Genomic DNA, 15,381 nt, shown 5'->3' with positions numbered 1-15,381 from the left:
GGAGTTCCTCAAGGGTCTGTTTTGGGACCCGTACTGTTCAATATCTTCATCAATGATGTAGATATTGGGATAGAGAGTACGCTTATTAAGTTTGCAGATGATACCAAACTGGGTGGGGTTGCAACTTCTTTGGAGGATAGGGACATAATTCAAAATGACCTTAGCAAGTTAGAGAAATGGTCAGAGGTAAACAGGATGAGGTTTAATAAAGAGAAATGCAAAGTGCTCCACTTAGGAAGGAACAATCAGTTCCATACATACAAGATGGGAAGCGACTGTCTAGGAAGGAGCATGGCGGAAAGGGATCTAGGGGTGATAGTGGACCACAAGTTGAATATGAGTCAACAGTGTGATGCTGTTGCAAAAAAAGCAAATATGATTCTAGGTTGTATCAACAGGTGTGTTGTAAGCAAAACTCGTGAAGTCATTCTGCCGCTCTACTCTGCACTAGTTAGGCCTCAGCTGGAGTACTGTGTCCAGTTCTGGGCGCCACATTTCAAGAAAGATGTGGAGAAATTGGAAAGGGTACAGAGAAGAGCGACAAGAATGATTAAAGGTTTAGAGAACATGACCTATGAAGCCAGGCTTCATGAACTGGGCTTGTTTAGTTTGGAAAAAAGAAGATTAAGGGGGGACATGATAGCGGTTTTCAAATATCTAAAAGGGTGTCACAAGGAGGAAGGCGAAAATTTGTTCCTCTTGGTTTCTGAGGACAGGACAAGGAGTAATGGGCTTAAAGTGCAGCAGGGGAGGTTTAGATTGGACATTAGGAAAAAATTCCTAACTGTCAGGGTGGTCAAATATTGGAATAAATTGCCAAGGGAGGTGGTGGAATCTCCCTCTCTGGAGATATTTAAGAACAGGTTAGATAGACATCTGTCAGGGATGGTGTAGACGGAGCTTGATCCTGCCTTGAGGGCGGGGGGCTGGACTCGATGACCTCTCGAGGTCCCTTCCAGTCCTATGATTCTATGATTCTATGTCCACTTATTACTGGCCCTGCCTTCCTTCCCCAGCACTGCTCTGCTTCCATGGCAGCCAGGTCCCTCCTGCTCTCTGTCCAGAGCAGCAGTAAGATCTCCTCTCCCTCCAAGAGCCCTTCTTTACATAGCTCCCAGCTGCGCCCTCATTAGCAACAACTGCCTCAGCCAGGGCTTTGCTCTCAGCCCTCACTCAGAGCTGGGGTTTTGCCCTTAAAAGGCCAGTGCAGGGCAAGCTCCCTATCAGCCTCCCCTCCCCCCCCCCCCAACAGACATATTAGTATATAATTTGAATAAAACTCTTAAACTCACTTTTGGTAGGTGATTACACACTGCATTAAATATGCTTTCTTAATTGTGGCTATGTATTTTATTGCATTTTTTTTTTTTACTTTTGGCTATAGTTTTAATTGAGTTCCTGTAAGCTGAGTTTTAGTTTTCAGCTAAGTTTCTGTGTATATCTCTATTTTCAACCCAGCCACATAAGAGCTCACAGTTTTCTGAAGCAAACATTTCTTTTTGTTTGCAATATTATTTACTTTCATTGATATCACTATTACATTTTTGCAAAAACATCTGCTTTTCCTAAGCAGTTTCAACTTTATAATTTACTATAAGACCAAATTTATTAAAAACTTATTTTTATTCCATATCATGCAAACCATTTTATATATCTCTTTGAAACCTTGGAACCTTTGTTCATTTTCCCCACATTACTTTCTCCAACCCCCTTTTTTTGTTGTTGAGGTTTTAATATTTTTTGCCCACTTCTTTATATCTTATACATTCTTGCTATTTATTGTACTTTTTGCTTGTTTGCCTTATTTCTTTCTTTAATTGCTAATTTACAATCTTAATTACACCAGGGAACTGGGTTTCTGAATGTGTGTAATTCGATGTCTTACACATAGTTAATTTGGCTTCTGCTACAACACCCTTCATTATATTATAATGAAATACCGCTGGTTTATCACTTATAGAATTGGTACTTAGATATTCAGTACACTTACTCTGTAGAAGACACCAATTTGCTTTCCTAAGAATCCAAGAAGGAATTCCTTCAATGTTCTCAACATTACTTTGACCCTGATAGGTAATTAGCTTAGGGAAGTGATCATTTCCCATTCCTCCTTCTTTATGGATTTCCCAGATACATTTATTTGCTACATTGCTTGTTGCAATTTCCAGATCTAAACTCGAAAAGGTTCTATGTACCAAATTAAACCTAGTAGATGCTCTAATATTGAGAAATACCAAGATGTGCATATCAGTGAATGGTTCCAGGATTTGCCATTATAATACTATAATAAAATAACCCCAGATTGCTATTCAAATATGTGTGATAAAAATGCAACTAAAAATTTCACATAATTCTAAAAAAGCTGATATACTGCTCCTCTTTTGAGAAGTTTTGATGAGTCCAAATCAGATACATTTTGGCAAATAGAAACAGTTACAAGTATTTCAGAAAAGTCTAATTTTTAGCCACACCACACATTATTCTGACTTGGGTAACATGATTTGGGGGCTACAATAGTGGGATGTGAGTCTTATGAGAATCTGTTTTCATGTGACATTTTGAATATATCCAGGCTACAGGAAGCACAAGATCAGCCTCCTTCATGTGTTTTTAGATGTAACTAGGAAGTAGTGCAGAGTCACATGATTCACACATTCTTTTAGATATTGTGGCATCCCTCATATTTAAAATAAGTGAGAAAACAGTCCCTCATACTGCTCCCCATCTCTAAAAGGATTTTTTTTTTCTGAAGAAGGGAGCACACACATCAATTTCTCCAAGAGGGCAAAATCCATTTTTAATCTGTCAGCACTATGGCAGCAGTAGCAGACCTACTTGGACCTATCCCAAAAAGCCTTAATTGAAGTGGGTGAATGAAACGGAGTTTGACATTGATGTGTAGACTAGAGGACATTGACAGCTGGTTGATGAAATTGAAGTAGTGAGGGGAAGTCTGTAGTGTTTATTGAATGACTTTACAGGATCATGGCACTAGCTGAAATGTCAGCTTAGAAGTACTTTTCTTATCTCTCTGTAATAAGCCAAAGCTTTAAAGCAAAATTCACATAGAACAGAATTTTTCATTCTTTATATAGAAAGAATATTCTTTCATTCAGGCCCCTGACCATCTTTACAAGGTCCATCCGAAGTTTGGCTGAGTTAACTGTTCTCATTTAAAAAAATAACAACATATATTTCTTAAGAGGTAGTATCCAGTTTAAATATATTGCTTCATTGTGACAATCTCTAAATATCCTACTTGCCCGATCACTAATAATTACAATTGCCATCAGAGGTTAAGTTTTTGGATTTTTCAGTTTTCATGTTTTTAGTTAATGTAATTTTAGTACAAACAAGAGCTGTCTGGGCAAATCCTATGTAAAATATAATTTATTTGTTGAATGTGGCTTTTTTCTGTTCCTGAATTATATGTCAATTCTCTGATTTTTATGAATTTGTTCATTACTGAAACTGTTTTGAAAACACCTCAGATAAAAATATTTCAGCATATGGATAGTTCACAAAGTATTTGCATTTGCTATTTCTTTAATTATCCTTTATTTTTTATGTGTGGCATTTGATCATCATATATGTCATATTTACCTGTTACACCCTGATTGAATGATTAAAGCTATTATAAACAGCAGGAGGAAAATCAAAGGAATTTAAAGAAAGCCATGGAAATATATTTCCTGCTAAAACTTTCAGAACAATATATATTTGTATGAATAGTCTTGAGATCTTCATTTTCTTCAATATTTTTCCTAAATAAACAATCAAATCCCCACACACATATTTAGAATATGAATAAAAAGTGTTGACTTGTGAATGCTGCTGAAACAAATTAACAGGTTTGTTTGAATAAGTTTTCAGTAACAGCTTTTTCCAGAATTCTGGACTCTTTGGGTAAGATTCTCACATATGCTTCAAAACATTTATGATACATAAAAGGAGTAGAAGGGAAGGTTACTCACCAGGTGCAGTAAATGGAGTTCTTCAAGATGGTTGCCCCCATAGATGCACCACCTTCAGGTGTGTCAATGCTGCTGTACTCTCAATTGGAGATTTGTGATAGCAGTGACCTGTGACCGGCTGCGTGTGCGGAGCACCAGTTCATGCAATCTGGAGTGGCTACTGTGCACATGCAGCTGGCCAACTCCTCAGTTCCTTCTCTGAACCAGACATGGTGGAGTCTGAAGCAGAGGGAAGGAAGGTGGGTGGTGAAGCACCCACGGGGACAACCATCTTGAAGATCTCCAGTTACTGCACCTGGTGAGTAACCTTTCTTCTTCAAGAAGTGTCCCCGTAGGTGCTCCACCATCAGGTGATTACAAAGCAGTAGTCATAAAAGGAGTGAGCTTTGGCAGGTGAGAGTCTGTGACCAAGAGTATTGTGTGGCCAAATCTCATCTCTGCATCTGTAAATGTTTGGATCGCATAATGCTGTGTGAAGGTGTGCGTGGATGCTCCTGTGGCAGCATTGCAGATGTGTTCCATGGGTACACTGTGAAGGAATGCAGTAGTAACTGACATAGCCTTTTTAGAGTAGGCCCTGACCCAGGGTGGTGGCTCTCTCCCTGCTACAGCGTACACCAGGTGGATGCAGCTAGTTACCCATTTTGACATTCTTTGTTTTTATATGGGTAACCTCTTGTGACCTCTCTGCAGATGAAACAAACAGTCGATGTCTTTTGTGAAAGGGTTTTGTGTGCTGCAGGTAAAAGGCAATTGCCTTGCAGACATCCAAGGTATGGAACAATTGCCTCTTTGTTGTCCTTGTGCAGCTTTGGAAAGAAGATGGGTAAATATATGGATTCATTGCTGTGGAATGAGGTAAGTACTTAGGGGAGGAATTTGGGGTGAGTCCGCATTAGCACTTTTTCCTTGTGGAATACTGTGTATGGGGGTCTGCCATTAAGGCTGCCAATTCATCAACACGTCTAGCAGAGGTAACTGCTATGAGGAATGCCACTTGCATAAACAGATGTAACAATGAACATGTGTGTAGGGGCTTGAATGGCTTTCCCATGAGAACTTTTAGCATGAGGTTCAAGTCCCATTTGGGAATGGGTCCTTACATGGGGGGAACATGTTGTGTTGCATGTTCATTTTACAGAGGGGTGTGTGAAAACAGAATATCCGTGTATGAAGGCATGAAGAGCTGATTTGGAAGCAAGATGAACTTTAATGGAACTCAAAGAGAGACCTGCATTGTGTGGGTCCAGTAGGTATTGTAGAATTTGTGAGACTCCTATGTGTCGGGCGTGGGGTGTGTGTTCACAGGAGTGTGTCTTGCACCAGGCTGTGAAATGGTTCCATTTCTGCATGTAAGTCTTCCTCGTTGCAAGTTTCCTGGAATTTGCTAGGATTAGCTGTAAGGACTCTGGAAAGGATCTTTCCATATTGTTTACCCAACAAGCTTGGAGGTGTAGAGTGTGGACTGTAGGATGTGGTATTTGACCCCTGTGTTGTGTAAGTAGGGAGTGTACCAGTGGAAATCGGTGTGGTGGTTGGATGCTCATTTATAGGAGATATGGGTACAATGTTTATTTGGGCCTATTTGGTGTTAAAAGTATTACCATGGTCCTGTCTTGCCTTACCTAGAGGATTACCCTTTGTATGAAAGGAAATGGGGGAAATGCATACAATAGGGGGTTGTCCATTGAATGCTGAAGGCGTCCACGAGGGGCTGAAGACCTATGCCTGCTCTGGAACAGTATTGTGGAACACTACTGCAGACAGTGAGCATTCTTGTATGTGGCAAATGGGTCTATTTTCGGGAACCCCCACTTCTTGAAGAGGCAGGTCAGCATTGATTGGTTTAGTTCTCATTTGTGATTCTGTGGAAACTGCCTGCTCAGAGTGTAGGCAAGTATGTTGTCCTTGACTGGGAGATTAGGGACAATTAGGTGTATGTTGTGAGTGATGCACCATTCCCACAGTAGGATTGCTTCTCTTCATCAATGGTAGGAGCGTGCTCCTCTCTCTCTGTTGATATAGTACATTGTGTTAACATTGTCCATGAGGATCTGTATTGTTCTGTTCTGTATCAGGGGGAGAAAGTGTAATCTTGCCTTTTGTACCGCCATTAGTTTTGGTAGGTTGACGTGTTGCCAGGACTCTTCCTGAGTCCATTGGCCCTGAGCTACTCTTTGGCCTAGGTGTGCTCCCCAGCCTACCAGCGATGCAACTGTAGTAACTGTGGCTGACGGAGAGCTGCGCTGGAAAGGGACACCTACACATTCATTGCCCTGTTGGATCCACCATGTAAAAGATTTTATTCTGGGGGGTAAGGAGAGTAAGACGCGTGCTCATCCTCAGTAACGTCCACCTCCAGGTCATCCGCTTCCGAGCTGTAGTGTTATGGAGATTGACGTGTTGGTGCCTGAGACCTCAGTACTGGGGATGGCAGCTGTGGTTGGTGCCCTTGTTGTGCTCTGTATGCCACCAATGAGCCCCAACAGAGCCAGTTGGGAGAGGGCAGAGGATGGTTTGCTTGTGGTGTTCTGTGACTGGTGCCAGAGCTGTTTTAGCTGGTGCCAGCAGGGAGGGTTTGCGCTTTGCCTCAGGGGGGCTCCTTAGCAGAGGTGTATTCTTTCTCTCTGTAACTGGGGTCATGTTGGCTCCACTTTAGGTTGCTTATCTAACACCTTTTGTGCTGTAGTGGGGGGGGGGACAGCATTCTCGTGGAGAGAATGTTTCCTCATTGGAGTGTCATCTTTACTTTTAGCTCATTGGCCTTTCTGGTACCCGTTGATCATTTTTGACAATGAGGATAGCGCTCTATGGGGTGCTCTTCCCCAAGGCAACAGATGCACCAGTTGTGTCCGTCAGATATAGAGAAAGATAGTTTGCAGCTGGTACACTTTTTAAAACTGGGTGAGCCAGGCATATCACAGGAAGCAGGAGAAGTTTTTAGTGGAACTGCAGTGTCCACAGAAAAAGCCTAATCTAAATAATTAATCCTAACAGCTACAGAACCCAAAGAATTTTTTTTTAAGAAAAAGAATAATTAAGTTGTAACTATTTAGTAACTAATTCTGATATAATAACTATTTAAATCACTATGAGAACACAATAAAACTATGTATAGTAGAATGAGACTGCTGAGCTGCGACTGAAGCTGTCAGTGGTTGAGAAGAAACTGAGGAGGTGGCCAGCTGCACATGAGCAATAGCCACTCCAGATTGCACATGGCGGCACTCTGTACATGCAGCTGGCCACAGGGCACAGCTATCGCAAGTCTCCGATTGAGTGTGCAGCGGTGCTGATGCACCTGAAGGTGGAGCACTCACGGGAACACTCCTCACAGAACAATATAAAGGAGCTTTGAATATCCCAGATCTGTCTGGGAAAGAATTAACTCAGCTATGAAACTTATGGAGATGCCCCAAAACTATCTTCTGATGACCTTCTCATAAGTCTTGCTATAGAGGCATATTTTTAGACAATGCCAAAAACTGCCACTTTTTTGAAAGCAAGTTCCTATTATTAGGCAAGCAGATGTCTATGTTTGTTATTTATAGCTCTAAGAAATAGTCACTGTGAGTACAGATCATTGCCTAGATAATTTAAATAGTGGTTTTGGCATCAGAATTTAGCAGCTGAACTATACCTGGTTCAAAATAGAATGGGGAAAGGGGGAAAAACCCACATCCTCATGAATAATCACCTTTTTTTTCCTAGGACAGCGGAGACAGGCGGTATAGTGGGGATGATGGTTTTCCTTTTCAGTGGATAAGCACATCATTACTCCTAATGCTTCTCATTCTTCAAGGGGAGTAAGATTACAATGACAGTCAAGCTAGAATGAAATTTCTGCAATCTGCTGAATAGCCTGCGTTAGTGCCTTAAAAACTGATAGAAGAGCAAAAGCTAAAAAAGTGACTATCTCCTATAGTAATTTCTGTCATAAATAAGCCAAACAACTTTCTTCCCTGATCTCACTAGAGAAATTAAATTGGAAGTTCAAATATTTTCCCTCCTATTTAGATTATTTTATTATTGCATTGTTGAAGGGAGAGAGTAAAGCAGTTTCTTCTCGACTTAAAAGAGAAACTAACCATGAAATCCTAACACTTCTAGAGACTACTGTATGATTGGAATATGAATCATATTAACATATATCTAACAAAAATGGTTTTGAACAGTTTCAAATATAGCAAAACTCTTCAGTTTTGTCCCAAAGCTTTAAGGATTTCAATTATTTTCCTTTTCTCTACTATATATGGCTAATCTCTTTGTATAATATGATGTAAATAAAATAATATTTACCATTAACAATACCTTTATCATTATATGCAAATATGAATAATAACAAAAGTTGAATATTGACCTAATGACAATATTTTGCGGGCCAAAATTCTACCCTCCAGTGCAACCATGCAATTCAAATTAACTTAGTTTTGATGTCAATGGAGTTGAATGGATATAAATGAGAGGAAAACGTTACAAGACACACATATTTCTTTTTAAATCTGTACTTTCTAGAATTACATAGATGTGCCTTCAAATTTTCAATGTTACATCTTTCAAACTACTCTCCATCCAAATACCTCTTTCCTTACTCTTGATCAATAAGAGTGTATAGTGACCAACATTTGATGAACTTAAATAAAAACAGTGAACTGAATGTATGGTATTTATATAATAAATAAATTCATTACCCTATAAGTTGATCTTTGTTTTGTTCCACAAGAGTGGGAGGAACATTAGAAACGATGACTTGCATATCCAACTGATTGACCACAGAAACCTGAAAACACAGCAATGAAATAACACAGCAATGAAATACAGCTGGCGTTTTCATGCATAGCATTCTCCCAATACAAAAACCACAAGTAAACTGTTTTCCATTGAAGAATAGGTACATTTGGAAGGCTTGGTGTGCTTATTAGCCAAAATGGGAAGCAAGGATTTAACTACAAATAAGATGTAGCACTGTATAAGAATTAATGATTTTGAAAGGATGTTAAGTTGGTTTTATTTCCAGTTTAATGCATTATGGATTTCTCTACTGCCATATTTCAAACCTTTGATTCACATTTCAGTATTTTTAAAATACCAGAAATAACAGATAATGCAATACTAAAATTGTTTTAATTTAAAGTCAATGAAGATTTTATATTAAATCAAATAAATTAACAATACTGTGTTAGATACTAAACAGCTTGCCACACTGATTGCATCATTGTAGATCAGGGTTTCCCAACCTATGGGTCGGGACCCAAATATGGGTCACCATTACATTTCAAAAGGGTCACCAAGTGTCTCCCCAGGTGGCTCTGCCCTGCCTTGTCACCCCATTTCTGAATTGCCTTGGGTCACCAAGTCTTCCTGAATTGTCAAAATGGGTCCCCATCTGGAAAAACTTGAGAACCACTGTTGTAGATAAACTCACCAATAAAAGATTTTATTTGTATGATCTCTTCTATTTTGTTAATTTCTTCCAAAAGAGTCAAAAAATGTAAATAACACACAGATGATATTCCCTTATTTTGTACAGCTGATTAGTACTCAATACATAGATCAGAAAAAAACAATTTATACTGCCAACCTTTTAAAACAAATTAGTAACTGTGGGTAAAATCCTGGCCTTGTATTGATGCCAAAGGAAAACTCTTATTGCTTTGAACGGAGCCAGGATCCAATATCCACACTGCTTATCTCACAGAATTAATTTCCCTGGAAAGCACTGACATCTTGTAAAAACCATGCACCTCTCCTGTACCCAGGTGGCGTTTTAAAAAACCATCAAATACTTGGCACCACCTATGTGCACCAAGAGAGTACATTAAAATAGCTAACATTTTTCATCCATTATAATCCTGTTTCCTCAAGTTCTTTTCAGGCTGATAATGGCTGACCTGCCAGCTTTTGAAGTTCATTTTAACTTAAAACATTTAAATGTTTGAGACCTGATTTCATAGTCCCTTTTCTCTTTTGCATTCTGTCTGCATTAGCTTTCTCCTTTACATTTACTGTCACTAAGGAGGAAAAATGAAATCTATATGGGTAAACTGAGATTGGGAAATAACCATTCTTCACTTAAACAGAGTTTTAAACTAGCACCACTAGAATTGAAAGTTCTATGGCAATCACAGAATAATACATCATATTATTAAGCCACTGAGTTGGCAAACAAGAAGTTTGAACCTTTATGATGTTTGAAAATTGTATTATTTTCTTAGGTTATAAAATGAATACTTGTTCCCAGTCTTTATAGAGAAAGTAAAATCTGAAAACTTTATTATAACCTGGAGAATATCCATAAGGAAATTATAGCAACTGCTGTGCATGCCATTATGTCTCTGTGAAGGATTCTGTAACCAGCCAAGATTTGAAAAAGTAGGGCAACATTAAGCATAAGGAATTTAAAATGAGACGGGCCAATTTTGTTCTTAAAATAAAAGAGACACCTTGATTTTCACAAATGAAATTTGAGCCATGTAAGCCCTTTGGCAGACATGCCTTATAATCATTTCACACCAAATATGATCTGCCAGCTTTTGAAGTTTAATTTAATTTAAAATATTTAAATGTTCTTGAAATGTCATCAGATGCACTGATCTGCATATGCAAACCCCTGTGTAAGAAAAAAATAAATGTAATGAACTCACCATAAAATTCAGGATAAGTTCAGTAAATGGAGCTCAAAAAGCAATGAACAGCTTATTAGAATTAATTGCATTAGTCGGTTAAAACAGTTACTCCCTAAGTATTTCATTAGTACTGCATAAATATAATTATTTTAAAAAGTAGCAACTTTACAAGAAGTTATAATTATAGCATCTATGCAGAGTAAGTGCAAGGAGGTTTAATAGGTAGTTCAGACTTGGGGCTTTAATTCGAACTACTGGGTCCCTGCCACGTGTAGACACGGGCAGTTAGTCCGGACTTGTAAATTTCAAAAATGGCGACCGGCCAGGAAGATGCAAATCAAGCGTGGAATATTTAAATCCCGGGCTTGATTCGCAACTTCGAATGCCTACATTAGCCTCCCTAGTTCGAACTAGGGGGCTAGTGTAAACATACCCTTAGAGACTATAAGTCATGTTTTCTAATCCTTTATTCATTCTTGGAACTCTTCTCAGAACCCTCTCCAGTTGTCAAGTCCTCAAAGTGTGAACAATGGAATCGGACACAATATTACAGCAATGGTTGCACCAATGACAAAGAGGCAAAATAACTTGTACATTATTAAAATTAATATTGTTTGCTTTTGAGTATCATTATGGGTGCCTTTGCTATCATACTTACAATCTATTTTTTTTAATATCGGCATGGTTTAACGGGCTCTATTTTCCGTAATCCTGTGGTGACTGACATTAATTATATGACCCTGCTTTAATTGTTTGTTAATTGAATCCCTTATCAACCTTTTCTTGCCTGGGATTCATGTCAGACAGACAGGCCTATAATTACCGAGGTAATTATCCTGTTTGCACTTTCAAAACTGAGAAACCCATAGTACTTAGCATTTTTATAGTACTTCATCTGTTCTAAGCACAGCTACCATTTACTGCAATTCCAGATGTAAACTCAGTCCCCAGGCATCCCAGGCTGAGCACCCAGAAAATAAGGCACACGCAACAGCTAGCTATGAACATTTTCATTTAAATGAGTTAGCTAGCATCATATAGGAACTTTGTAGGAGAGGCAGAAATAGAATCCAAATATCTGGGGCAGCTTTCATCTGCCTAAATCATGAAACCAACTGTTTTCTTCATGTGGTACCCTACTCATTCACTACAACTTTCAACTTTTGCTTCAACTGAGGTGGAACCTGAAAATAAAATTCTTGCTTACTACACAAACCTGATTCATTTCCCTGGACATTCTCCATCCTGTGAACTAAATGAGGTAGGATTTCCTCTGGAAAGAATATCTTGTGGTCTTTTATTAAATGATCACATCACACAAACTATAAACCTCAGCCAAAACTTCCTCCCTGAGTTTGGCTGTTCCCAGAATCTCCTTCTAGCATCTTCTCTGTCCTAGCTTCATACCCAAAGAGGGTACCTTACTTTCCATGCAGGTTGGGACTAAATACATCTCCTATTAGCATATCCCCTGAATTAGAAAACCCCTGCTTTCTGCCCGAGGTAGGACATTCAGTATTGTCTTTGAGTAAATAGGATGTTTAGACATATTGCTAGCATACATACACATGATTTTCAAGGGTTCTGAAAAACTTTTGCTTTGGGGAAGAATAATTTTAGTATCATGAAAAGATCATGTTCACAAAGTTCATGCCTTTCCCTTCTACTCTTTGGAACTGAAACTTTACCTAGGTCAGAATTGCCTCTAGTGTACCAGGACTGATTTCAAGGAAAGACTGACAGATTCATATACTTACAAGTACTTCTGATTTGCTGCTCAGTCCTTTTCCGTAATTATCAGTTGCAATGACCTGAAACTTGAAATAGGACCTTCTCATGTTTTTGAACAGCATAGCAGTTTTTATAAGCCCTGCATAGGCTTCAATCACAAATCCTTCTTTACCATCCTTGATTGGAGGTATGATGAGCCTGTACTGCATGGCGCTGTAATTGCCAGTGTCTTTATCATCAGCCTAGCAGGAAACATAAAATAAGCAGAAATGAGTAAGGTAAAATATGAGTGCAAAGAGTTATTAACACTGTCCTTTAAATATAGCTGGATACTGGTCAAGTGGACCTTTTCCACTACTGAATGTATGATGTAGATTGGATAGTGTTCCATTTAACTCTGCTGAAAACTGCATTTGCTTTTCCATCAATTTCTTTTCTTATTTGTTGGCAAACTGCTCCAAAAGAAACAAAAGCTACAAATATACTTTTCAGATTTAAAACATACTGGACAGGTAAGTGCACTTTAATTATGACATCAAGAATGTGGCAGAGGTAATTTTCAAACCCTTAAATGTGAAAGGGAGTGTGATGGGGCAGCCCCACCCCACACTATAAATGAACCTGAGGGCAGGGCACAGCTGGCTGAGAGGTTCCAGCTGGTGGAGAGTCCCTGGCCCCCATGGCCTTGCCGGGCATGCTCACTAGTGAGCCACACTATAAAAGGCCCTGAGCCAGCTCACTTTGGGTTGATAGCTGAAGGGGAAGGGCCGAAAAGTCTAGCTCCTGACACCAAGGAGTCCATGCAGCCAGAACCAAGGCCACAGCCCCAGCCGCCACGCCAACCCCGGACCTGGAGACCATAAAGAGGTCTGACTACAGGGGAACGTCAGGGAGGTAGGAAGCAGCCCAGGGGCAGGGAGTAATACAGCCCCAAGTGCCCCATCAGGTTGAGAGAAGGAACCCCTTGCTGAGCGGCAGCGGACCAAGTCACTGCCAATAGGATCCTGGGCTGGGACCTGGTGGAGTGGGAGGACCTGGGTCCCCCTATCCTCTGCCACTGCAGTGCCTTGGAGGCCAGAAGAGCCTGCAGGCTTAAGGACTAGGCCAGAAGGCCGTATTTACCCCAAGATGGGGGACTTTCAAAGACTGGGCCATGTAGTGGTCAATTGCAGAAGAACTTTGTACGTGCTAGTTTAGGGGTGGTGAGGCCTGCATTCTTTCCCCCCTTTCCCTTTTCCCTATATCTGATGAGCCAGAAGGAAGTCTTTGGGAACATACACCACTTAAGATAAAAATTGTTACCAGTGTAGCAAGAAGAAGAATAAGATAACAGTAAAAGTCAAGAACACATAAACAATTCTTTTTACCCTAACGTACTGATCACGTAAACAAGGCAAAAGAACAAGATCCAGATCAGAACCAGATCGATAACTAACAGCTAAGCCCTACATCAGCACTAATGAATAAGCCCTGGAAATTTCCAAACTGCCAAACAAGGCAGGAAAACTGTATTTAAGGATGCCTCAGAGCCTAGCAAATTGGACTTCACCAATGGGCTTTGGGTACCGGCGCCTCGGAAGCTGAGACAACCTTCCACTTCGTCCGCAGTCTACCCGGGGTCCCAGGCTTGCAGGAAGGGATGTAAGATATGTTGTTTCTTTGTTATATTGTTCTTCCATTTATGGGGCACAGCTGTTAGCTGTCAGGAAACAAAGTACCTGTGTTTGACAGATACCTGTGTGGTGTATTTTGTACCTTGAGAGCTCAGTGTTGGATCTGAGACTTACTATGGCCAGAAGGCCGGAATATAGGCCGGAAAGCTGTATTTACCTCAAGAGGGGGAATGGAACTTTCAAAGACTAGGCCATAATGAGGGAAGTCCTCAGTGAGGGGCAGCAGAAAAATCACTTGTACCCTGCATCTTCTTCTAACAACCACATATCCACCTAAGGATTTCTTCTGTCCCCTTACAAACATTCTGCCACCTTCCTGATTTAAGGAGTTTATTTTCAGAACAATAATAATAATATGAAAATAAATCCTTACTGAGATTCTGCTGCATGAAACTCATAGCCCAAGTGGGGAAAAGGGGCACAAAGATAACTTTAAGTCATCTTTGTTCAGGTTGCTTCTTGATTAACTCATTGTGTTCCAGCATGGACCATGGATGTTCCTGGACCATAGAGCCCAGGAATAGGGAGGTATGGCTGTGTGGCAGGAATGCGTTAGGGGGCACTGGCAATCCAGTATGAGGGCAGGGAGGGGGAGAGAAACGGGTGGCACAGCGGAGAATTCTGGCCCCAGCAGCATTTTTGGCATGCCAAGTCCTATTTCTAAGTGCGATTTCTTTGGAAGCTAGAAGAAATGGTATCTTACAATGGCATAATGCCTTCTAATAATGGAAACAAACACACAACTTCATGTTTTCTCCTATGCTGCCCGTCCTGCTTGGAAGGAGCTCTTCATAAACATCTGAAAAACTAATCCATTATCCTTTACATAACACTCCTCACAACCCTCCTTTCCTGCGACGCCTCCAAAAAATTGAAGAATGATTAGGCTGCTCATGATGAGCCCCCCACCCATGCTGCTGCCTCTATATTTGGCTCACGTGGAACTGCTTGCCTTCCTGAATTATGGGGGAGGGGGGAAGCAGCTCTGCTGGACCTGGTATGCGTGGAGAGCCAGCTTAAAAATCAGCTCCCCATGCACACCAGCTTATGCAGAGCCACCTCCCTCACCCCACGTATAAACATGTAAAGGATGAAAATTTCAGCAGTTACACATTTCCCCCCAAAAAACCCACTTAACATCCCTGGTGCTGAGACCATTGCCTACCGTGAAGGAGCCAGACTCATTGTTTTCTTGGCCTCCCCATCTATCTCTCTGGCTGTGTCCAGACTCAAGGGTTTTTTCGAAAAAAGTAGCCTTTTTCGAAAAAACCTCAGCTGCATCTAGACTGCAGCCGCGTTCTTTCGAAATTAAATCGAAAGAATGCAGCTTTTCTTTCGATGGCGGTAAACCTCATTTCACGAGCAAGAACGCCTTCT

General features: G+C 40.4%; 1 protein-coding gene across 18 annotated transcripts in view; it reads right to left on the bottom strand.

Moving 5' to 3' along the window:
• Positions 1–15,381, bottom strand: part of PCDH15 (protocadherin related 15) — a 1,467,631-nt gene that overhangs the window by 71,044 nt on the left and 1,381,206 nt on the right. For all 18 annotated transcript variants that reach the window (XM_075935032.1, XM_075935037.1, XM_075935036.1 and 15 more), the window contains 2 exons: positions 12,358–12,573; positions 8,666–8,754 (listed from right to left, as the gene is read on the bottom strand). In XM_075935032.1, the coding sequence (XP_075791147.1) occupies positions 8,666–8,754; positions 12,358–12,573 (305 nt within the window). The remainder of the gene's footprint in view (positions 1–8,665; positions 8,755–12,357; positions 12,574–15,381) is intronic.

The sequence above is a fragment of the Pelodiscus sinensis genome, chromosome 8, assembly GCF_049634645.1.
Source record: "Pelodiscus sinensis isolate JC-2024 chromosome 8, ASM4963464v1, whole genome shotgun sequence".
Lineage (NCBI taxonomy): Eukaryota > Metazoa > Chordata > Testudines > Trionychidae > Pelodiscus > Pelodiscus sinensis.
This window is presented reverse-complemented; position numbering and strand designations above follow the sequence as displayed.